Source organism: Trichechus manatus, unplaced genomic scaffold, assembly GCF_000243295.1.
Source record: "Trichechus manatus latirostris isolate Lorelei unplaced genomic scaffold, TriManLat1.0 scaffold00007, whole genome shotgun sequence".
Taxonomy (NCBI): Eukaryota; Metazoa; Chordata; class Mammalia; order Sirenia; family Trichechidae; genus Trichechus; species Trichechus manatus.
In genome coordinates this window covers 12,090,953-12,117,593 of record NW_004443943.1, presented here as the reverse complement: position 1 = coordinate 12,117,593, position 26,641 = coordinate 12,090,953, and the positions used below count along the sequence as shown (strand labels likewise).

At 36.9% G+C, this 26,641-nt stretch overlaps 1 protein-coding gene across 1 annotated transcript in view; it reads left to right on the top strand.

Moving 5' to 3' along the window:
* The window catches only part of PRKG1 (protein kinase cGMP-dependent 1), a 570,089-nt gene that overhangs the window by 392,210 nt on the left and 151,238 nt on the right, over window positions 1-26,641 (top strand). The window contains exon 6 of the mRNA XM_023739537.1: window positions 19,330-19,395. Coding sequence (XP_023595305.1) covers window positions 19,330-19,395 — 66 coding nt within the window. The remainder of the gene's footprint in view (window positions 1-19,329; window positions 19,396-26,641) is intronic.

Here is a 26,641-nt window from a genome sequence, read left to right as displayed (position 1 = left end):
TTTGTCTATTTTTTCCTCATTTTTGTCTGCTTTTTGCTTCATCTCTTGGATAATTCTGAATATTAGAGATTTGAATTCCCTATCAGTTAGGTCTAGTGCCTTTTCTTCTACTGGAAAGTCATCTGCTGTTTTATTTTGTACGCTTACTGGAACCATCCTGTCCTGTTTTTGTATATGTTTTGATATTGTCAGCTGTCTTCGGGGCATTCAGTAGTTATTTTCTTCGTTTATTGATTGTAAATTTGTTTATTTCATCCTGCTATTTTGTTGTATTTGGTTATGTCTGAGCAGGCAGGCTCTGTGTTCTTTGTTGTTTGCTCGTCTGTGGGAATGATACTTTTCACCTCCTTCTCCAATGGGCAGGGTCGGTCACTCAGGTATGGTACAGCCAGGCAGGTCCAGCTGAAGGGGAGTTGCTGGGATGGGTTGTTTGTGGCACGTACTAGGGCTGACAGGGCGGGCCAGGAATCAGTGCAGGGCAGGTTCCAGTAGGCCATGCCTGTGCTGCTTGGGGGTGTGATGTTCAGCGCACGATGCAGGTAGGCAAGAAAGAGGGGGGAGACTGTGATGTGTGGAGCTAAGATGGGTATGGGAAAGAGGAGAGAGAGGAGAGAGGAATAGGGGCCAAAAACATACACATGAACAAAAAAGGGCGCTTTCTATTGGAGTGGAGAGATGAGAGACTGAGAAATACAGAAAAACAAAAATTAAAAGAAAGGAAAAGGGTAAAAGAAAAAAATGAGTAAATTGAGAAAATGGAAATGAAGAAAGACAAAAAGGGAAAAAGAGAGAAAAGAAAAGAAAACAAAGAAACAACCCCCCCCCCAAAAAAAATAAACAAAACCAGAAAAAAGAAAAGACAAGAAAAAAGAAATGCCCCCAGGGATGTCATTGTGCGTCTGCAGAGAGTAAGGGAGTATCTCCCAAGCCGTGTGTCACTGCCCAGCTGGAAGGGGCTCCCAAGGCAAGAAAAGAAAAAGAAAACAAACAAAGAAGTCAAAACAATCAGAACAAACAAACAAAGCCCCGTGTGTCCCACCAGTGCGGTGGCACGGGCCCAGAAGCAGTTCCACAGTCATGCAGCACCTCGAAGCCCCCCAGGAAGAAGCAAAGATGGCCATGGAGCCAGTTATTTGAGAGAAAAGAGGGAGAGATGGTGAGAGGTAAGGAAGAAATCTAATGAAGTGGAAAAAAACAACACCAGCAGCCAACAAATGGCACTCAGTGAGCCTGCCAGTATAGGCGGGTGGAATCCAAGCAACACCAGGGTGAAGCTGGTGTTTCCTGGCAAAGAGACTGTGGCCGTGGGAAGCAGAGTGGGCCGAGTGGGGGTGAAGAAGGGTGGGAGGTGGGAAAGCATTTATCATTGGTTACTGGTAGTTCTGTCTCCTTCTGGAAGCTCCATGAAGCTGCTTTCTCGTACCCCCTGTTCGCCGATCTCTGATAGAAGTCCAAGATGGTGGATCCGTTGTGCAGTAGCTGATATGGGACCTCTGCATGTATCTATACTTGCTCTCTGTTCTCGGTCAGTTTCTTATTCCATTTGGTGCTTGGCTGAGTTCTTTATCTCTTCATTTGATGCTTAGGGTTTCGGGACTGACATGTGACTCTGTATGACTTAGTTTTTCTGATCTTTGCTGTGGAGGGATGGCATGGTGCTTCTGACTATAGTGCCGTGTTGCTCGGAAGTCTCAATAAATATTACTTCCTTATTAATTAAAATGACTTCAGAGAGTTGATAATCTACCATTAGTTTAGAATAAAGGTTTGTTTCCAAACTTCCATATTTGCCTTTACTAAACTTGAGAGTAAGAATTGTGCTTTATTCATCACTGTATCTGTCGTAGTGCTTAACATGATTTCGTACACATTTTAGACACAGCAATTGGATGGATGAATGGATGTACAGATGGAAACATAACAAGAAAGGAAGGAGGAGAGGGAGGGAGGGAGAGAAGAAAAGAATTAAGAAAAAAACTGATCCTTTAGATACACTTTGGATTAGGAATACAGATTTGGCTAGTTTGTTATAAATAATATCAGCCCACAATCTTGGGGTCAGAGCAAGAAAATAAGTACAGCTTGTGTCTGATGGAGTGGTTGACTGATTTTCTCTAGAAATCAAAGTACTAGACAGTTGATTCTGTAGTAGTGATATGAGTCATTAGATTTCTTGATTTTGTGATTAAGACTGAAAATGATATTTCTAGTGGTTGCAAGTCTGGTGCTGTTGCTGCACATGATTAAAATTACTAGATATCTTAATTAAGATTATTAAAAATTCTATTAAGACATTATTTAATCATCAGATTATTTGCTGTACAATCTTTTAAAATCTGTCAAATGGAACAATGTTTTCTTAAACTATAAATTGTATTTATTGAGCTTTTCCTTTCGAGCCATTGTAGATGTAGTTAGAGTCTGCAAAAGTTACTGTTGAATCACTAAGTAATTAGCTGCAGTGTAGATTTCATTTCTGTTACTGCTGAGAAAACATTAATTAAGCACTTGGGTCTGATTAGATTGTCTGCCCTCAGGATATAGACGCGTAAAATCAGAAGAACGGAAGGGAGAGGTAGGGCAGTGTTCTTTTGAGAACACTGGAGTTGGGATTAGCGGAATGTGAGTTCATGGCTATGTTGTTACCCAGTTAGGATGGTCCAATTGGCAGTGCAGCCTGTGGAGTAACACCTTGTGAGCACAGCCTCAGAACTGGCAAAGGCAGATATTTCCAAGGTCAGGGAGATAGTGTAATTGGTGGAAAGTACATGGACATGGGGAACAGATGAATCTAGGTTAGATCCAAGTCTGACACTTTTTGGCAGTTCCTTGAATCTCTCTGCATCTCAGTTGCTTCATCTATTTAGGGATTGGCAAAGTTTTTCTCTAAAGAGCAGATATCATTTATGCAATAATGCAGGGTGGTACAACTGATTAATGCACTTGGCTACTAAAAGAAAGATTGGGAGTTCAAGTTGATCCATAGGCACCTGAGAAGAAAGGCCTGGCAACCTACTTGCAAAAAATTACTCATTGAAATGCTGTTTAGCACAGTTCTACTCTGACATGTGTAGGATTGTCCTGAGTCAGAATAGACTCCATGGCAACTGTGTTTTTAATATTCTAAATAACATATAAACCTATAACATAAATAACATATAATCATATCAATAGATTTAGCATATGTCTTAGAGTAAAAACTTATTCGTTATCTGAAATTTGAATGGAACTGGGCATCCTGTATTTTATCTAGCTACCCTAAATAAAAAGGAGCCCTAGTGGCACAACAGTTAAGTGCTCGGCTGCTAACCGAAAGGTTGGTAGTTTGAACCCACCCAGTGGCTCTGTGGGAGAAAGACCTGGCAATCTGCTCCTGTAAAGATTACAGCCTAGAAAACCCTATGGGGCAGTTCTACTCTGTCACATGGGGGTGTCTGAGTCAAAAATCGACTGGACAGCACCTAGCAACAACAACCCTAAATAAAGTTTCTGATAAAGACTCTAAACCAGTCACTTTCCTAGGTGCTGGGTGTATAAAGGGGAAAAAGACAACATCCTTGCCCTCCAAGAGTTTACAGCCTAGCAGTTAAGACAGATTATAGGCAGTTATATTGCAGTGTGATAGGATATGTTAGAGGCATGAACAGAGTGATGTGGAAGTACATGGGAAGATCCCGGCGTTGGCTGTGTTGCTAAGGGTTGGGTATGGACTGATGATGGAGAAGTTCAGGGAAAACTTACGGGAAGAAGGTATACCTCAGATAAGAACTGTGATGCACATAGAAATTCATCAAGAAAGAAAGTGGATTGGTCATGTCACTAGGAACAGCCTGTGAAAAAGCATGAGAAAGCTTTGTGTATAGGGAACAGCAAGTGACTCCTAATGGCTGAAACTCTGAGAGCAAACAGGGGAGAAGAGAGAAATGAGGCTAGCAGAGTTGGGACTGGAGAAATGATAAATGGCTATACGTGCTAACATATGCCTTTGAAAATCCAATAGATCATTTTACCACATCTCTAAACTTTTATAAAATCACTGGAAGGGAGAAAAAACAGGACTAGCAGGAGGTGATGTGTGGCCAATATACTTTCTCGTTTTCTGGGTTTGTTATTTTATCTCTTGCTCTTAGAGACTAAAGTGAACCGCTTGGGTAAACCATTGAATCCTTCCTGGGTAATTGTAAGAAGAAAAATATTTAGATAAAGTTAATAGTGACAATGTTAGCACCACCAAGAAGTCTTCCTTAATCCATACAACAATTTTCTCTTTTTTCTCGCTATTCAGTGTTCTTACTGTTGTTAGATGCTGTCGAGCCTGTTTGAACTCACAGTGGCCCCATGTACAATAGAATGAAATGCTGCCCGGTCCTGCACTGTCCTCACAATCTTTGCTATGTTTGAGCCAATTGTTGCAGCCATTGTGTCAATCCGTCTCACGAGGGTCCTCCTCATTTTCTCTGATCCTCTTCCAAGCAAGATGTCCTTTTTCAGGGACTGGTCCCTCCTGATAACATGTCCAAAGTATGTGAGACGAAGTCTTGCCATCCTTGCTTCTTCCTGTACTTCTTCCAAGAGTTGTTCGTTCTTCTGTCAGTCCATGGTATATTCAATATTCTTCGCCAACACCATCCCCTGACATGAACTGGGTTCTGTGGAACTGACTGTGCATTTGCTCTCTATATCACCTACCATGCTCCATTCAGAGTTACTGCTCTGTGAAGGCTGGAGGGCTGGTGTACTAAGTATTCCCTTACAATTAGGAAATAAGTGTTAATTGAGTGCCTGTTGTATTGGGCATATTGGGAGGCGAGTAACAAGAGACCTGAATTGTTACCCCGATTTTATAGTTGATAATCTGGAGACCCCTATGGTAACAGAGTGGGGTTATTTTATAACAGCTGTCACACAATTGAAACCAACCAAAAAACTTAGCTGCACTGATACTTGGGAGAACATCCATTTATTGAGCAATTCTGTGTGCCAGATAGTGGACTGCTGCTTAAAGGAGATATCTTTTAATTATGCAAGCATATGGTATAAGCAAACAGGTTTGTAGTCTGTTTTTGTATAGCTCCCAAGCTGTGAATGATTTATATGTTTTAAACTGGAAAACACACACACACACAACAAATACGTGACAGAAAGGATATGTGACATGGAAAGCATAAAATATTTGCTATCTGGCAACTCTACTTTATGGAATAAATAAATGAATGAAAGTCATTCTTTTCTCTGTCATAGCAAGAAATCATTTTCATTCATTTCTGCAGGTTTCAGATTATACAGGGAGCAGGCCATAGTAACAAATTTCATCAATGTGATTTCAAATCATTGATTGGCTTTGAAAGCATTTTTTTTTTAATTAACAGAGGGACTTACTCACTATGAAGAGATGACTATTAAGCATTGAGGAATTTTGCCACTTAATAGAAGAGGCTTGACAGTTATTATGGTTTATCAGTAGATAAACAATAGTAAACAATAGTGCATAGAATCTAGTGGGGTTAGACATGCTATAATAATAATGAAATAATAATAATTAAAATAATAATAATAATATTTATTGAGTGCTTACCGTATATCAGATACTGATCTAGGTGCTTTACGTATGTTTACTTACATATTCTTCACAAAATTAGCCCTGTTAAATACGATTATTCTCCCCATTTTTCTCACAAGAAAACTGAGAAGCAGAGAACTTAAAGAGTTTCATCAAGATCACACACCTAGTAAGTGGAACATCTGGGATTTCAGTTTAGATTAAGTTACTTTTGGATCTGCTCTTCTAACCACTATTCTCTACTCTCTCAGTGCAAAGCTTTATGATGATATAATGTACGTGGTTAATGCACCTTATTAAATTATGAAACAATCATTATGAAAAGAAAATCCATTTCTTAATTACTAGTGGACATATTGAAAAGATAATCTGAAAGCAATATTAAGTGTAGGTATTAATTATTACATACATGCATGGGTATCTATTTGTATATACACACGTACTTTTGGTAGTTTAACCTTTTAAAAGATCCAAAATGCCGCTCTAAGAGTTGTTAAATGTCAACTTAAGAGGCAGATGACCCTGCTGAAAAAAATACCTTCCTTAGTTTGACATCTATTCCCTAAAATTGCTGCCGGTGAAAAGGGGACAAAAGGCAGTGCTGTCAGTTAACACTGGAGGATACTGTGCCAAACGTCTTTCTTGCTCCACCTGCTAAGCTGGTATCTTTTCTTTATGGTCAGGCTAAGCCGGCATAAGAGTGCTGTGGGCCTGCTAGCTGGGATAGTTTTGCTATGAGGGTTGAGGGGTGGCCCAGGGATGTACAACAGAGACAAGACCTTCAGGGGGAGCAAAAGACCTCATCAGCATGTCTACCCAGAAATTGCTTATAAGGGGAGATTTCTGTATTTTCACGTACTTAATTTAAAAAAAAATGTTTAGTTTTATGACTGGTAATTCAAGTATACAAAATTCAAAAGCTACAAAAGTCATTCTCTCTCCTTCTTCTGTTCTTCAATCACACCTCCCCCTCCACGGATGTAATTACTTTTTCTTATCCCTCCAGAAACAATATCTGCATTTAAAATATATGCTTATTTGTGTGTGTGCATCTATGTGTGTATATTTTACACAAATGGCTCCAAACACATATGGTTCTGCACCATGCTCTTTTCACTTAAGATATCCTGAATATTATACATTTCAGTGTATACTGACAGGCTTTCTTCAGTCATTTTAATGGTTGCTTAATATTCTATTACACTACTGTACAAAAATTTATTTAATCAATCCCACATTGATAGATATCTAGGTTATTTCCAGCCTTGTTATTACAAGCAATGCTGTAGCAATAGACTATAAAATCATTTCCAAAAATCTGAGTACATATGTAGGATAAATAATTGTAAGCAATTTTTTAAAAATAAAAAGTGCTAAATTGTCTCTACAAAGGTTATACTAGATCATATTCTACCAACAATGTATTCCCATGCCTTTTTCATTTCTTCCACTGAATGAGATGTGGTATATTTTCATATGCTTGAAAACCATTTCTCTTTCCTTGTTGGTGAGCTGTCTGTTAATATCCTTTGCTCATTTTTTAGTTGGAGTGTTGTGTTTTATGTTCTTACTTCCTTGTAGAAACTCTTTACATATTAAGAAAATTGGCTTTTTGTGGGTGATATGAATTGCAGTTTTTCAGTCTGTACTTTGTCTTCATTTATTGTGTTTTATCTCCCTTATAATGTTTTCTGTATTTGGTTGAGTTTATCAGTCTTTTAAATTTTCTATGTTATATGTCTTATAAAGGCTTTGTCTACTACACAGTCTAAAAACTGTATTCATGTTTTCTTTTAATGCTTTATGCCTTGTTTTAACTTGTGAATCTTGGAATTATTTGAAATTTATTTTGGTTTGTTTTAGCAGTAAGGTGAGATCTAATTTCTTTTTTTTTTTATTCCAAATGCTAGCCAGTTGTCCTAGCATAACTTTCTGAATTATATTCTTGTTTGTTTACTGTAACTTTCCTCTTCTAGAATATAAGCTCTCTGAAGGCAGATATTTTATCTCTTATGTTCCGTCTTTTATCTCTTGTGCCTAGGAGTAGGTGTTTGATGGATAAATATTGTATTCACTGAACCATACACGTAGTTTGCCAATATGCACACTTTGAAGCAGGGGACAATATGAGAGATACAGCTTCAATTTTTTGAATGATTCAGATATTTAAACTGTACAATATTTTAAAGCCATTTCATTGCATATATATACTGAAATGGTTGTTTGCATAAAATGATTATTTGCTTAAGGGCTGCTATGCTGATTTTTTTTTTAATGTTGCTTTAAAAAATTAGCATAGCATGCCCTTAGGAAAATACCTGGGGCAGGGGAGAGGGTGCCATTGGCAAACATATGTACAAGTCCGTGTTATTTGCGTAATAATACTGTGTATGTGTATATGTATGTATATATATGTGTGTGTGTGTGTGTGTATGTACATATATATATATATATATATACAGTGGCACAACAGTTAAGAGCTTGGCTGCTATCCGAAAGGTCAGCAGTTCAAATCCACCAGCCTCTCCTTAAAAACCCTATGGGGGAGTTCAGCTCTGTGCTATAGGGTTGCTATGAGATGGAATTGACTCGACAGCAACGCGTTTATATATATACACACACATACACATACATATACATATATATGTGTGTGTATATATATATATATAAAACAGGTGCTGAACAGGTAGAGTAAGTCTGTCTAATACATCAAACTTTTTGATAAAAATCAATACATTCATTAAATTTAATACCCTGTTTTTTTGTCTAACTAATGTCAACTGTGGGAGTTTTGATTGTTTATAATAGTTTGACTTTAGCACTTTTTTTTCAAATTGGCGTGTATAGACAGAGCTATGACTTTTCTTCCTTTACCAATCAAGTTGTTTCTTCTATTTGTCTTCTACTTGTCTAAAGACCAAATTGTCTTCAGTCTTCAGTCTGGATGATGTTAACAAATAAACATTAGATGCACAGAATTCTGAAGCCACTGAAGAATTCTGTTTAGAGAGCTAACTCTCTACTTAGCTTGTTAAATAATAAGATGTTATTAGCAAGAAGGTATCTGCTTAAAAGATGTATATTTGATACACTCTAAATAGTTAAGGCAAAATGGGAAATCTTTGAGAAATGAATACCAAGAAACAAAGTTTTTTTTTCAGTTTAGCTCTATTTTTAAATCCTGATACTTATCTTTCCTCAAGGAGCCTCATAAAATCTCAATTTTAATTTTTAATAGTTTAAATATGGTTTCATAAACATTTATTGCATTGCTTATTAGAGGAACATGTTATCTGATTGTGAGAATCTGTTCTTTCAAGTGAACTTAATTGGTTTCCATGTAAAAATGCAGTCACTGATGTAAAATATTACCATGAAAATATATATGCTCCATAACTGCCATGTATGTCATTTACATATTCAGAGAGTAGATCACAATTATAGACTTACAGTATCCTTTTCCTATCTAAAGAAGTATCCTTGGACAGACTGAATCGTCTCAGGAGTGTTAAAAACCATGATAATTAGAACTTTTTAAAAAGTGTCTGTGTCTGTGAAACCCAAACTAATTGCAGAGGAGAACAGTGCAGTGATTTCAACCACCACTTCACATGTGAAAAAATGACACAGAGAATTTGGCATTTTCTCAAGGTCACACAGTAAATTGGCAATAGGAAAAGAAATAGGAGACACTTTCCTCACATGTTGCCAACAGTTCTCTGCAGGGGAGAACACAGTCCTGGCTTAAATGTACTTTAAGTAACCAACGTTTGAAGTAGGCGACAGTACAGCTTTACATTCAGTTCCCATGTGCATCATTTGAGGTTTACTGGTGCATCAATTCCAGCCATCTTTCCAATATGCTTCTTTTTTCTCTTCTTTCAAGATAGGAAAAATTGAAGAATTATTTTTCTACTCTGTGGAATGTAGAAGAAACAAAGAAAAAGGAAAAGATCAGTAGGAAAAGATTTTATTCCCTACTCATTACCCATGACACACTTATGTAATAATTTGTCTATTAATATCTTCTCCCCAAATTCAGATTTTTTCTTTGGCCAATAAATTACAAAATTACAAGCATCCCTATCTGAAAAGTAAAAGCAACCATCAGACTTGCCTTAATTCATATTATTTTATGAAGTATGGTTCAGGGAAGAGGAAAGATAGAGTTAAAAGCTAAGTGAAAGTTTGATTTGACTAAATGAGCAGAGCATCTGTTATCTTGCACTACAGTTTTGATTCTTTAAAGTTTTAATAACATAAGATTCTTCCTTCTCCTTTTTTTTCCACTTAAATTTAAATGCCTCTGAACCACTTAGAAATAGGCCAAATCGGTACCTAAGAAAACAATAGCAATATAATACTATATCTGTACTTCTAAACTAGTAATAAAATAATACCAGGGAATAAATGAGAACAACAAGCTCTTCCCTCTCTCTGTAAAATCCTCTCTGGGAGACATTTTTTTAAATTATGAGACTTTGCCAAAGAGTTTAATATTCGAATCCAAAGTACAGAGTAAACACTGTTTGTAGCCTAATAGAAAGGAAACTAGGACTCAGAATTTCTTCAGTTGTAATTTCTTACCCCAGCTAGGATGGAATGTGGGAAGAATTAACTGTATTGACTAGATAGAGGAGAAAAACTCATCATCATGTCTTAACATTCAGAGGAATAAATGAATTCAAGTATGGAATATGGAAGAAGTATGGATTACTGTTAAATCTCAGTTCAACGAGTGTCACAAAGGAAGTGCATCAGAAAAGAAATAGCAATATATATCTTTCATGTCCTTCTGCAATTGCTCACCCCTCCTTCACTTAGATTATATTCCATGTATTTGGTTGAACCATATGAAATTGCTAATACCAGACTGTTTTTAACCTACAAGAAGGGCAATTTCATTTGGTTCAATCTAATAAATGTCTATGTTCATTGTTATTGAAGCATGCCATTGAATGTGAAGTTCATATGTCAGATAAAACATTCATTATGGTATTAACCCAGCAGAAGTAATATGACAAAAGAGCATGGAAATTGAGTTCTCCCAACTTCATTACTCTCTTTTTAGTTATTGTACCTTTCCATGGATATAGATTCAAGGGGATATGCATGCTCTCAGGAAGTGAATCCATATAATAAATGGAAAAATCCATCCATCCATGTGACCAAAAGAATAAACTTTCGAGTTGCTTTATGATAACAGTTACAATTTTTCTGCCTAGAGAATCATTCTCTTTGAGATCATCATGATTTCCTAATATTAATGAGAAACTATAAACTGCCTCTGGCAGATTCCCGAAAATGGGTCTGCTTTAAACTCAAGTCTGTATTGATCATACAGTTGATATATATAGTTGATAATACACTGATTTTTTAAATGTATTTGTGGTTTCATTACTCCTATATTCTACACCGTAGGATTCTGAAAGGGAGATTTCATGTTTTCTGTTTTGATGTATTCTTTAATGTATGAATGGCTATGCAGTAACATTTAATATGTAGAAAGGCTATCAGTACTCTAATATTATGAATCTAAAATGATTTCTTTGAAACTTTGTTTCATCATGGCATACAAAGTGTTCCTTCTAAATGAGGTTAAGCTTTTCAATTTTGTAGTTTTCACTTACTATGGAAAAGAAAAAGTGCTTCCCTTAGTCAATTTATTTGAAAAAAACAAACCTTTCTAGAGCCTACAGGCCCTGGTTGGATTGACCCCTGCTTTCCTCTTCTGACCTCTGCCTTCTTTTCCTCACTTCCTGAATTCCAACTTTATTTGTGATACTTTGAGTCCTTGGCTGGTGCAAATGGTTAACACCCTCGGCTAATAACCAAAATGTTGGAGGAAAGGTTTAAGGTTCAGGTCCACCCAGAGGCACCGGGAGTGAAGGCGGGGGTGGGGTGGTGGGGGGTGAGTGTGCGGGAAACAGTGTCGATTTACTTCCAAAAAATCAGCCATTGAAAACCTTATGAAGCACAGTTCTACCCTGACATACATGGGGTCACCATCAGTAGGAATTGATTAAAGAGCAACTGTTTTTGTTTTATATGTGTGTGTGTTACAATAAACGTCTTCCTACTTCGGGGCTATAGCATGCATACACTGTACTCACTTCCTGGAATACACATAACTCCTGATCTTGTTAACCTTTCAACTCATTCGTCAGGTTTTGGTATCTAGATGTCCTCAGAAGTCTGTTCTGTCCTTTAAATCACCTAACCACCAAATGAGATCCTCCCTATTATCTCTGATTGCATCCTGTTTGGTCAACATTTTAATTTATACATTTGTGTACTAATTTAACATCTGTTGTCCCCACTGGGCTACAAGGCCCACACACACAGAATATGATAGTCCTCAATAAATATTGGTTTAAATAACTATGTATTATTATTCATTAAATATGAAAAATAGTACTTAGAGATACTTAAGAATATATAGGATTTGAATTGTGTTAACCTTGCTTATCTCCTGGTAGATGGTATGATGGAATTTTTCTGTTTCCCCCCTTTTTTGTTTACCTATATTTTGTCTTTAATTAATGCATAGAAAATTTTTCTTATATGGAAAATTGTTTTTCTCCTTTTAAAATTGCTTTTGGAGGAACATGGCAGTTTGCATGGATGAAGAGCGTTTGAGCCAGCATATGGGATTCTTGGAGGATCCAGCTGCATGTGCACAGGCAGGGAGATGATTAGTGGCTGGTGTACATTAAGGAAACAGTTATCTGTTGCAAGTGCAGAAGAGGATAGTCAATATAGGAGAGATAATAAGTTAGATAATGGAGAATCTCAAACTCTAAATGAAAGACTTGGCCCTTTTTTATTTTGTAAGGGCTTCCTTTGAAATTTTTTCTGCAATGAGTTGGTATGAGTAGGTTTACATTAAAAAATGTACAGCAAGGTGGGATATGGGCTAGAAGAGGGAGAGAGTGTGGAATCAGGAGATTAGTGAAAAGGTCAGATCAGTGGTCCAGGACAGAGATGGTGAAGGCCCAAAGCCAAACAGTGGCTATGGGAATGCAAAGGGAGAATGCATATAAGAAGTAAAAATAGAACCAATATGACCAATCAAACATAAAGTGATGATTGAGAGGGAAGAGTAAATAATGAATCTAATCTTTTGACCCCAGGTGAATGCAAGAATGGGGATGCTATTTGCCTAGATATGAAAACCTAGGAAACACAGTGGCTTTGAGTTTAGGAGGAAATTAGTTAGGTTTGAATTGGAGGCTGCAATGGGACTTCCAGGCAGGGGTGTTTAGTAGGAGAGGTAACAGAAACGAAGACTTGGAAGTCAGTTCAAAACTAATAGTTGATGCCATGGGATTATGTGAGAATTCCCCAGTGAGAAAATTCAGAGCAAGAAAAAGAAGGCCAAAAATAAAATTTGGGGGGAATACATATATTTCACTAAACTAGGGAAGAGGACTCAGGAAAATAAATTGAAAAGGTGGCATCAGAAAAGAATTGAGAGACTGACTATAAAAATTTAGGGAAGGGATTTCAAGAGGGTGGGTGTATTCAAAAGGGTCACATGCTTCTTAAATGTCAGAGGATTGTAAAGTAATAATGAGGATGATGATAAAGATAGCTAACATTTATTGGTTGCTTACTCTGTGCTAACATGGTTGGAAGACATATAACTATTTGCATGTATCAATTCATTTTACCCTTAGTATATGAGCTCTATAGAATGTTTGAGGTATAAATCATCTTGTAATAGCTTCTTGACTGAGTGGAAAGAGGAGTCAGCAAATGGCCTGAGATGGCTTTTTCTGAAAGAACAATTATCTGCTCTGGGACTCAATTTTCAAATAGCCTGGTCGGATTTGCCACAAACTCTACAAATTTAGTTCATAATTAATTCAATACTATAATTTCATTTTAAGTGGCTCTCAGATGGTTTTTATATCCTATCAATTTTTAATATCTTTTGATTGCATTTGATTTTGAGATGAAAAAGATTTGTTTTGTCTTATATGAACCAAACTTAACTGGGGACATTAAATTGTTGCACTTGAACGGGAGTGAAGGGCTCTGACCCATGGATTGCTGTAAGCTCATAAGCGGTTAGAGCAGTGTCAGTTTCCATGAAGGCTGGCTCTGAGGAATCACTAGGACTGTTGACAGCAGTCACGTTGACCAGAGCTGAAATGGGAGAACCCCAGCTCAGACAGCTACTTTTCTTGAACTATGTTCTGCCTTGGCCTCGTGCACTCTGTTTGTTCCTCTGAGATATTGGTGCACCCTAGAGCTCTCTATAGGCATGATACACAAGAGAATTGCTTCAGAATGAGAAGAATCAATATGAGCACTTGCTATGGATTATTCAGATACTGACAGTGACTACACTTTGGGCTACAGCGATGATGAGGATTCCAGTGATGAAGTTCGAAGAATATCAGAGTCAGTGCACAGAAAACTGTATTTGCAAATGTTTTTTAGGTTTTTTTCGTTTGCTATAATTTCATTGAAAGGAATTTCTAACTAGTGCAAAAATGCTTAAAAACAGAAAACTACTAAACTGCCTAGCTTTCCTGTAATTATTCATTAATCAATAGCAAGTTTGTAAGTGAAATATTTGTTAACGTGCCAAACAGTTACTGCTTCTGCAATAGTACATGTGTATTAATTGTCATACTGAAAAGAACTAATATGCAGATACAGAACTGGATGAACATGAGATTTTATTTTAAAGACAATGGGTATGTTAGATCTGGACTGTACATAGATTACATAGACATTTACTTATCATAGAGGCCTAGTGTGCTGAGTGTTCAGAAGCAGTGTGTGTTTTGCAAAAGTTTTTAATTAAATAGATGGGGGTTATCTTATAATTCTAGTTATAAAATTCTCTGTGGTCAATGCTTTTAAAAAATCTCATATATTCTTTGGTTAGAAATTATTACATAATAAGGAAGAGGGAGGAAGGAAGTGAAGGCGGGAAGGAAGGAAAGAAAAAAAGAGGAAGAAAACTCAGTTTAAGAAAATAATACTCCCCTCTCTCATCCCTTTGATCACCTCTAAACCAGCATTACATGAAGCCCTTCCTGACTTTGTAGATACTCCTCTGTGTAAAGCCACTATCATAACAGCTAGGTGTAGGGGTAGAGATAAAATAACAACATGGAGTTATTAGGACTTCTCTTTTGTAAGAGTACATAGAATTTTATATCTCAAGCCAAATGACATCTGCTTTCAACCTGGTGCTTGGACCTTGAAAGGGAATAAACATACATAGTCACAGGATCATCAGTTTTGTTGTTGTTAGGTGCCATCAAGTCAGTTCTCATAGGAACCCTGTATACAACAGAATGAAACACTGCCGGGTCCTGCGCCATCCTCACAATCATTGCTACGTTTGAGCCCATTGTTGCAGCACTGTGTCATTCCATCTCCTTGAAGGGCTTTCTCTTTTTAGCTGACTCTCTGCTTTACCAGGCATAATGTCCTTCTCCAGGGTCTGGTCGCTCCTGATAACATGTTCAAAGTACTTGAGACAGTCTCACCATCCTCGCTTCTAAGGAGCGTTTTGGCTATATTTCTTCGAAGACAGATTTGTTCCTTCTTCTGGCAATCCATGGTATATTCGATGTTCTTTGCCAACACAATAATTCGAAGGCATCAATTCTTCTTCAGTCTTCCTTATTCACTGTCCAGCTTTCGCATGCATATGAAGTGATTGAAAATACCATGGCTTGGGTCAGGCGCACCTTAGTTCTTAAAGCGACATCTTTGCTTTTTAACACTTTAAAGAGGTCTTCTGCAGCAGATTTGCCCAGTGCAATACGTTGTTTGATCTCTTGACTGTTGCTTCCATGGGCATTTATTGTGGATCCAAGTAAAATGAAATCCTCGACGACATCAATATTTTCTCTCTGTTTTTGATTTTTTGGTATCATTAGCTTCTATCCGTAATATTCTTTCATTAGAAGTTTCTACCATCACTCCTAAAATAAAGGATTAACATATGTAAATACTAGGTCAGAAAACGTTTTGTCTCTCTCCAGAGCAGGCTCTTTGAGTGCACAGGGGCAGCATTTCTAAACACCAGCATAGACAGACATAAGGCATTAAGCACCTTAACAGTAGGAATGCAGTGACAAAAAGAGTTTGACATTGAATGAACTTGGCATTGATTAATTTCCTATTGTTATGTAACATTATTATTAAAAAACAAAACAAAACATAGCAGTGCTAAGGCAGAGTCACAGGTAAGCATTCTAACAATTGAGGATCAAAATGGCTCACCCTATTGGTTTTATAATCCATCACCCACAAATATATTAGTGCCATTTTTCTTTCACAAATAAATGTAATTTTCATAATTGACAGATATATTTCATAATGCTGCTCAAGATTTATTCTGCATCAAACGAATTTAGAATTGTTGTTGATTTAAAATCTGATAAAGTACATAAGCAATGCATTATAGTAGAAAGAATATGGACTTTGGAGTCAACCAGATCTGTGTTCAAATTCCCGGGCTGCAACTGACTAGGCTATGTGTGACATTGGGCATGTTACCTAATTCCTATTCCCATATGTAAATTTGGGATAAAATACCCAAACTCTGTTATACGTGTTAAATGAGAAATGGAGCTAACTATTTAGTTCCTGACATATACTAGTGGTTCAATAAATGGCGATTATAATTTATTGTTTAAGATGTTGTTTTCCCCCAGTGTTATCCATCACTTCAGCTGTAACATATGTCACTTCGCAAGGTATGAAGCCTGATTCTAGACCATGAACTTGCAAATTTTCCTTTTTTAGATAAAAATATTTAATTTCTATTGACTAAGTCACTCTTCTGAGCTTTGGTTTTCTTCCTCCCTCTACATTTTAAAATATCAAATTGCTTTACTTTTGTTGCAAAAAAATTGCATTTGATTTTAAAAGTATACCTAATTTAGGCCAAAAAAATGGTAAAAGTTTAAAATATTGGAAATTTGTGATGAAAGTTTTTAAAAATTTATATGAACAGAAAATAGTCATAATGAAACATTATTTTGCATATATTACATTTGTAAAACTTTGTGAGCCATTTATGTATTGTCAAGATAGAAATATATACTTAGGAAAAGCTAGTTTGAATGTATTTCCTATAAGGCTGTGATACTTGTTTGTTTTAGTTTTGTAGACTGGCAGTCATTTGTAGTAATAATATGCTGCTATGAGCAACCTCCTAAGAAAAAAGTCATTCATACAACTTATGAAGGACCCAGTGGGCGTTCCTAATGTTTTCTGCCTGTTTTGTTTACTTCACCAAAAATTCCGAGTCAGAAAGTGATAATGGAATTAGACACGTATTCTTTCTTGTTTACTTGTTTGGAGCAGAAAGAAAACCTCTTACTTTGTTCCTGGCTAGGAGTATTTTATAAATCACCAGACAGAGGCTCACATCATGGACATGATGGTGATGGTAATGAGAACAATTAGAAGTAGTAAATAGTACAAAACACTCACCGTCTGCTTCTTGTTTGCTGAGCACTGTAATAAACTTAAATTTGATTGTCTTGACGACACAGCGAATAGGCGACACTCTTATCCTTTCTATTTTATAGATGAGGAAACTGAGGATTTCACATGACTTCTGAGTTATGGAGCTGGGATGCAAAGCCAATGCAGTGTGACTCCAAAACCTGATCTCTGCTATGCTACCCAAAGACTTGGGGCTGTGGTGTCTATGCCATTCCTCCAGCACCCACTTACTAAGCATTTCCTGTGTGCCATACATTTGGGATAAACTGGGGCTGGTGCCTGCCATATGAGGATGTGGTTTAGTGGGGAGAGACAATCTTCAACCAAATGACCAGACAAATAGACGATGTGTCAATTACTAATGTGATAGGATAGACGGAAGGGTACAGAGGGCCATGAGCTCAGACAAAGAGAATCTGACCTAATGAATCAGGATGGCATCCCTGAGAAAGGAGCACTTCGGCTGGGATCTAAAGGATAAGCAGGGGTGAATTAGGCAAGGAGTTGGAGAGGAGTTTCCTAGGCCCAGGGAAAGCAAGTAAGAACTCAGACAGGAGGAGATGATGTGTTCAGTCATTGAAAGGAGCCCAGTTTGACTGAAGGGCAAAGAATGTGAGGGAGACTGGGAGGCACTGGGAGGATCATACTAGGAAGGGCAAGGAGAAATTGTGGGGAGGGGAGGGGTTTATGTATGTGCATGTGTTGTATGGGGAGAGACCTGAGGCTCATAATTGTATTAGGCTGGCTGATATATAGAGAATTGATTAAAGGGGAGCATTTGCTGCGATCTGGACTCACAAGTACAAATGTTTGAAATCTCTGAACCTTGATTCTTCCTCATAATTGGGGTGACTGAATATATGCCTTTATACTTTGAGAAATTCAGGAAGCCGGTAGTGGTGAGTAATAACCTATCAATGTATTTGTGGAGACTAAGAGAAGAATCATATCCAATATTTTAAATGACCAGTAATTTTTATCATGTTGAAACTATATATTTTTATTAGATTACATGTATTAATTTTTTTTTCACCATTACAAGTTAAACGATGTAAAAATAGAAATTAATAACCATATCCCTATAACTGGGGTAATAGTAATGAATATTAATAACCTGATAGGTATTGTTGAACACACTTTTTCATGCTTATAGAACATGTATACAAACACACGTCTAGTTTTTTTTTACTAAAATGTGTTTTACTCTACAATTGCTCTACAACTTGCTTTCTTCACTTAATGTGTCATAGTAACACAATATGATAAACATATTGAACTTCTAACTCAATACATGTAACTCTAACTTATTCTTCTTAAAGATTTCAAAATACATTTGTTATCAAGACTTTAAAATCCTTTTATTAGAGACATGTGATGTTTTGATTATGAGTTTTAGAATATTTTATTAATAGTATATTATTTTCTATGAACCTCTCTTTAAAGCATTTTAAACTTATATTTCTTATTAATTAAATTAACTTAGAAATTTTATTTTTGGAGAAAAAATAGTACGTATTCATGTACAACAATGTTTCCATGACAGTAGTGCTATTAAATTATTAGTAGTTCAAAGTGAAACATAAATGTTAATTCACCAAAACTACTTTTGACCACTGGATAAAACAGTAGTTACTAGGGCAGATTTTTGAAGGCTTAAGAAGTTGATACGTATTCCTGCAGTGAAAAATTAGATACTTCTAAAGAGATAGTATATACTGGTTTCAGTCAGTGTGACCAAGATTTGTCTGATAATCCTGAAGAACCATAAACTCTGGTATACGTGAATATCTGTATACAATAAGTTGTCAAAAGCTTAGCCACATAATAACAGGTTCCCTAAAGCAAGGAAATAAAACAGTCCATTTTTCTCAAGACTGTAATAATAAAATTAATACACAAATGGATTAGATACTCAGTTTCCAGGAGTATATCTCCAGGTTCTTTAAAAACTCATCTATTCATATTCATTACTGTCCTTCTCATTATTCAGTTAATTCATTAATTCCCTGAAGGGCACAGGAAATGATGCTATCAAATTTTATTTCAGTTGTCTAAGTGAAGTTTCAGATTTGAAAATTATAACTACTGGATTTGTGAGATTAATGACAAGCATAAGATGGTTTCTCAGAACAAAGAAATTTGAAACATAAAACTTAAATTTAGAAGTAGATAAATCAGTAAAGTTGACATAATTTAATACATTTCCTGAATTAATCACAGTGAACACTTATATTTGATATTTGAGATTATTTTACTTCAATATATCTCTATTTTTTATATAGGGAAGATGTGAGAACAGCAAATGTAATTGCTGCAGAAGCTGTAACCTGCCTTGTGATCGACAGAGAGTAAGTATATTGCTTTATTATGTGTATTGCACACTAATATCAGTGACATACATAAGTTCCTGGAATTAAAAATCATTTTGTGGAGCTATTAATACTTGTATCATTTCATTTTAAATGAGTTCTGTATTTGATTTTCATCCCTTATTCTTCTAGAAGTGACTGGCTCTGCCACATTCTAGCTTTGTGATCTTCGACAAGATACCTAACCACTAGGAGCTTCACCTCAGTTAACTCATTTGTAAAATGAGGATAATACATACAGCGTAGGGATATTATGAGGATTCATGAGAACATGGGATGAAGTGTTTGACCAAGTGCTTTTACGCAGTAGGCATTCAACCAATGCTCGATATTTCTGTGAGTTTTTAAAATAACCACCTTTATTATTATAAGGAATAAGCATGTTTTAGTTTTCTCCTCTATTCCTCCTTCTCCAGCTTCTTACTATGTAAGTATTTAGGGGAGGTGCTTTTGGAGAAAGCATCCGTTTTAGGCATAGGCAGATTGTTAGGGCCATTAAAATTTTGTTCAAATGATGACCTTCCCTGTTTCTTCTCTCCACTTTGGCTTAATAGTCTCATGCCCTGAATTCTTTGTAGGTTAAACTACAAATATCGGATTGACTCCCAAAGAGTACTGTTAAAATGTCTGTGCACTCCACTGATATTTCCTCATTACAGTGTATGTAGATCAGTTTATCAGAAGAGCTAAGTGCCAGACCCAAGGAAAAGAATCGTAAAGCATACTTTTTAGTGGAGCTGTTCCAGCTGGACTAGACTGTTAGTGTCTATGTGGAATGAAACCAAGGGCCAGAGATGTTCAGCCTAGAATGTTAAAGTGGAATGCTAAGCTCAGGGGCTCTGGGTAGAAAGGGGTCCCATTTGAATCACAGATCTCACTGTTGGAGGCCCCTTTATGCTGGATCACTGGAACCAGAGCAGTAACAAGCTGTAAAATGATAGTTATATCCATGACTATCTCCTAAAAAGATATTCTTTGTCCAATTCCCAGAAACAACAATCTCCCATTCATTTCTTCTTCCATCCAACTAACATTTTTCTGAGGATCTACCATGTACAAGAGTGTTGTGCTAGGTTCTGTAGGAAGAAATGAAGGAACAGCATAGATTCTTGTTTTGGGTGTTAGATTTTAGTAGAGCAAATGCGGCATGTATACAAATAACTACCATGCAGGGCAGAAGGTTAAGAAGTGTCCAGAATAAACTTTTATGCGGGTCCAGAAAACAAACTGACTACTTTTAACTGCAGAGAACCAGGTTAAGTCTTGATGGAAAAAACGATGTTATTAGCTGGTTCTGGACATATAGGAGGAGCAATATAAATAGAGAAATCAGCTAAGCAACACAAGAAGCTATGACCCATTTCAACTGGCTAGAGTGAAGCTTTGTAAAGGAAGTCGAGAACTTCACAAACATGTTGGGGCTGGTTCATAGAAAACCATGAATGTTGCGATAAAGATAACTGACAGTTTAATGCAGTGAAATGATGTTACTCTTAACTATGTATTTGGTAGACTAATTTGACAATTGTGTAAGAGGGAGGGGTTGGTTGGAGGCAGAGTGTCTGGTTAGGACAGTCTAAATCCCATTGGTGCTCATGGGACTCTTTACAGGAGGAATGCATAAGAATGAAAAGTTAAAATCACAGGGCTTAACATGTGACTGAACATAAAGAGCAAAGGAAAAATTAGGGATGTAGTCATGATTGAGAAGACCTAGAAGGAATAAGCAACATCATGATAAACAGAGAAAATATTGAAGTTGTAAAGGATTTCATTTTACCTAGATCCACAATCAACATCCACGGAAGCAGCAGTCAAATGATGCATTGCACTGGGCAAATCTGCTGCAAAAGATCTCTTTAAAGTGTTAAAAACCAAAGATGTTACTTTAAGGACTAAGGTGCACCTGACCCAAGTGATGGTGTTTTCAATTGCCTTATATGCATGTGAAAGCTGGACAGTGAATAAGAAATACTGAAGAAGAATCAATGCCTTTGAACTATGGTGTTGGTGAAGAATATTGAATATACCATGGACTGCCAAAAGAACAAACAAATCTGTCTTGGAAGAAGTACAGCCAGAATGCTCATTAGAAGCAAGGATGGCGAGACTTCGTCTTACAAACTTTAGACATGGTATCAAGAGGGAACAGTCCCTGGAGAGGACATCATGTTTGGTAAAGTAGAGGGTCAGCGAAAAAGAGGTGGACCTTGAAGGGGATGAACTGACCCAGTGGCTGCAACAATGGGCTCAAGCATAACAACAATTGTGAAGATGGCGCAGGACCAGGCAGTGTTTCGTTCTGTTGTACATGGGGTTGCTGTGGGTTAGAACCAACTTAAAGTCGCCTAACAGCAACAGCAGCAGCATAACTATAGAAGAGGAAATGTTTGGGAAGGAATGATGGTATTCCATTAAGGATATAATGAATTTGGTGTACAATTTGGACACCTAAAAGTAAGTGCCCTGCAGGAGATTGGAATTTGGAAAGGAACTCTTGTTAGAGATATAAACTTAAAAATTGCCTGTATGGAGTTAATAGCTGAAGCCATGAAAGTCAATAGAATTACACAAAAGAGTAGAGAAGAGAAAGGGACAAAGTTTAGAATTTGGTGCATTTCTTACATCTAAGAGTTAGACAGGGGAAGAAAAACTAGTGAAGGAAATTGAGACATTAACCATCAGAGCAGTGTATAAAACCTCAGGAAAACTAAGAGAACATTTCAAGAGAAATGGGACAATCAATAGTGTTAAATGCAAGTGTGAAGCCAAGAGGCATAAAGATAGAGAAAAAGGCAATAGGTTTAGTAACCTGGAAGAAAATAGTTTAAAGTGGTGAAAATGGAATCCAGATTACAAAGAGGGACACTCTGAAGCTGAAGAGAGGATGGGACCTTTCAAAACATTTTTGTCCTTCTCGAGTCATTAAAGGATTTCATACAAGGAGTGGCAAGATCAACAGAAGAAAATAGAACTGAAGTATGGCTTGAGATAAAAGGCAAAGAGAATGTGGAGTGAGCAGTGAGGATGTGAGCCCAAAGAGTTGTTCTTTCAAAACATTTGGTAAGAAAAGGAGAAAAAAGGGAGGGAGTATGAGGCATTAGCACGGTCTTGGACAGTTTCATGAGGATGAGTATATACAAGTATTCTGAAAGATTAAGCAAATACTAAAGGGAATATTTAATGGAAGTGGGGCCACAGAGGGGAATATTTGATGGAAATGTGGCCACAGAGGAGGCAACTGAGGGCAAATGAAAATGGTTACTAGGAGAATATACCTTTTTATTTTCTTCGGAAAATAGCAGAAAAAAGGAGAAATGCTGAGGTATGGATAAGGAAACTTGTGGGAAGTTGGATGGTCTTAATCCTGCCTCTGTAGCATAGGATGAATAAATTTGGTGAAGGGAAGGGTGAGAGGGGGGTTAGGGGGTTGAGAGGTTGCCAGATGATTTGGGGGAGTAATTATAGCATATTATATCCCTACAGTGCTTTATAATTCATGTATTTTCACATGCATGGGATCCAAACTGGAAGGTTGATAGAGCATTTTGTAGAAGAAAAATTAAAGCCCATAGAGGTTTAATAACTTGATAAGGTTTTATGCTGAATGGTAGAGCCCAGATTGATCTAACCACAGAGAACCAAACTGGACGAGACCTTGTGGGTCATCTAGTCCAGCTCCTTCATTTTACTTAACTGAAGTCTCAAGAGATGAAGGAGCATCAAATAGTGCCACAAACATATCTTTGCCCTCACCCTCATTTTCTCTTTTTCAAACCTAGGCATATGTAGTGTGTAATGGAAAGTGCATGGACTTTTTCAAATAAAATCGAGTATTTAATCCCTGACTTCACCATTTTTATGTACTATGGGCAAGGTACTTCAATTTTAAATCTCAGATTTCCTATCTGCAAAATGGAATAATACTACCTAAGTTATAGACTTGCTTTGAGAATGAAACAATTTGACATATGGAATGGTCTATACACAGAACAAGACATGTAGTAAGCACTCAATAAATGTGTCCTTCCTCTTTTTAAAGAACGCATAGGAATCACCTGGATTTAGCGGCTTTTCTTTCTAATCAGGATAAGTCTACCATAGAGAATATATACAAAGAAGACAACTTAAGAGAGGTCTTTGATTTTAGCATAAATACAGAGAAGATAGCTTGAGCTAGGGTCTCAATAACTACATTCCTATAATCTTAGGAGAGAAGTTGGACTTTCCACAAAATGTTGAATTCATAGCTTGAAAAAAAAAATTCAAACCATAACTGAAGGATTCTGTCAAGAGCCTGCTGCTAGTACCTAATTTATTGCCAATTAGAGGAGCCCAGGGCTTTATCCCCTGCAAACAGATGGCAGACATGAGGACTGTCAACAAAAGGAGCTTCCGTCACAAATTTACAAGCAAGGTACCATGTTACATAAGTCAGTGATTATGCTTTATCATTCCAGAGGGAGAGCAAAAGAACATCGTTATAACTAATCATGCATGTTAATTTTTTTTTAAACCCTCATTGAGAAACAAGAAAATGATAGACAAATACATGGTTTCCTCAGAAAGGATTCTCTGAGGATGGTTTCTTCCAGTCTAATCATTATCTTAATGAGTACCTGCAGTGGTTCCAACATTTATGAAAATTGTCCAAAAAAGAGTATTAGTTCGGTAATTGCCTCAAATCTACACTCAATCTATTTCTATTAGTAAATTTCTTGAATATGTGTTAAAAAAAAAAAAAAAAACTAGGTAACTTCATCACCTCTTATTTTGGAATCCATGAAAATAAATATCAAAATAAGTTCATTATTGTGTTCTGTAATCATTTGTGCAATTCTACTTCTTCATTAGCTTTGGAAGTTGTTTATGAAACTATAAGCTTAATTAAGTTATTTTTTGACACATTAACTTATCATTCTGATCATTGTCAAAGACAGTGACTTATAACTACTAGTAAATCTTAAAAATGTTATATATTTTTATATATTTTTCCCCAGAAAATTAAGATCCAAGTTAGAGTTCTAACATTATCTCCCATTGATCTGGAAAGAAAAGAGGTGATGTCTAGCACAGCACCAGGGCCAGTGTCCATTTTGATTGGTTGGTCCCTGTGCCGTATTTCCTGTTAATCATTTTGACTACTGCACTTGTTGACCTCAAGCTAAAATGACATTTTATCACCACTGGTTTTCAAACTTTTTGATTTAGCTAATAGATTCATTGTTTAAATAAAATCAATTTGAAAGAAAAAAAAAAAAGAACTTTTCTGGCTGCTATGGGGGCAAGTTTCCTCGAGTGCTCAAGAGTCTTCCTTTTTTCTCACCAAATTACTCCAGGTGATTCTTGAGACCAGAAGTCACTGGGGATCCTGAAGTCACTAAGAATGACTTACAAACCACAAATGACTGACCCAAGGTCCATCCCATCACTGATACTCTATGATATTAGACTTGGGCTAGTTGTGTCAATTGAGACAAAGTCTAGGGGATGGGAACCAGGAAGTAGCCTAGAGAAAGTGAAGTGTACTGAGGCATAAAAACGATGAGATTAGGAAGGAGTGTCGAACATAAGATGGTAAGGCATTACAAGTGGCAGTGGATCAGGGAAGTCTGGAATGACTGCAGTTCAAGTTTTTAAAGCTTCCAGAGCTGCAGCTGCCTCATGTGTAATAGGCATATTCATACCATATATTTAAAGGAGTGGCAAGACTGTAGCCAGTTGGCTAATTACTAGGGAACAGCTTACATAAGCAAGGCTGATCCCAAGGCCCATGAGAAATAGTGCACCAGACAGGTTACCAAGAAAGATTGGACATAGAGAAAAAAGTCCCTGGAGCTGGCAAAATGAAGACTGTTTCTCAGCATCCAAAGTGGATTCTAGCTATTAAACTAGGTACTTTTTAATACATCAGGGTCCAAGCCAGACTACTTAAGTTTGGCATTTACTCATTAAGAAAAATAATAACAGTTAATACTTCCTGCTGGGCACTATGTTACTGAGGCTACTGAAATAAATTACATGTATATACAATATAGGTTTGAAAAGTGAATATATAGGGCCATCCCAGTTAGAAACAAATCTGTGGCCATATTAGGATTTTTTTTGTTACTTTACCAGTGCCAACAGGAAAACCTCATATTTTACTAATCACCTCATCTTCCACATGTAGCATCTTTCTAGACCTAATCACTAGTTCTTTATCCATACATGCATGAGTCTCCATGATGGTGCTTTGGGCCCTGGCCTCTACCCACATCTCCTTCTGTCCTCTACCCACATCTCCTTCTGTCCTCCTTGCATATGTTGGGTCAGTGCCTTCCTCCATTCTCCTTCGCTACTGGTACTCAGATGTTCGGCTCCAAGTTCCAAAGGCAAAACAACCTATAATATTGAGTCCCAGCTCTGAGCTAGGTAGATCAACTGGTGGACCTGCCAAGCAGAAGACTGGGCAGCAATCTATATCAGGAGCTACAGTATCAGAGGAGATGGAACCTTGTAGAGAAAATAGTATTTATCCAACTCCTCTTAGGAAGGGTGCTATAGTGTTTCTGAGAAACAATTTGGTGCAGACTGAGGTTCACCAGGGGCATGTTTAGGGGGAATAGATGATGACTAAATGGCCCAACAATGGTGCATTGTGTGAAGTATAAGAGTTTTATTTTCTGAGTGAGTTGTGCAAGTGCGAAGCCAGAGCCGCATAATTTAAACTAGGAATTCGCAAACTTTTTCAGTAAACATCCAGTAGTATATTTGTAGGCTTTGTGGGCCATATAATCTCTGTTGCAGTTACTCAACTGTGCTGTTAATAGCACAGAAGCAATCAGCTACAATAGGTAAACAACTGAACATGGCTTTGTTCCAATGAAATTTCCAATAAAACTTTAGAATTTCATATCATTTTGGAATGTTAGAAAATATTATTCTTCTTTTGATTTTTTTCAACCATTTAAAAATACAAAAATCATTCTTTGCTCTCCATTACACAAGAACAGGCAACCATCCTTGGACTGCAGGCCATAGTTTGCTGACTGGACTTAAACAATACTAGAGAGTTGAGCGTTGCCCCCAGTGATCTTGTTCTGGTGTTTTTCCATGCTGGATCAGATGGTCTTTTTTTTTTTTTTTTATTGTTCTTCAGGTGAAGGCTTACAGAACAAATAGTTTCTCATAAAACAGTAGTAAACATGTTGTTTTATGACATTGGTTAACAACCCCACAACAT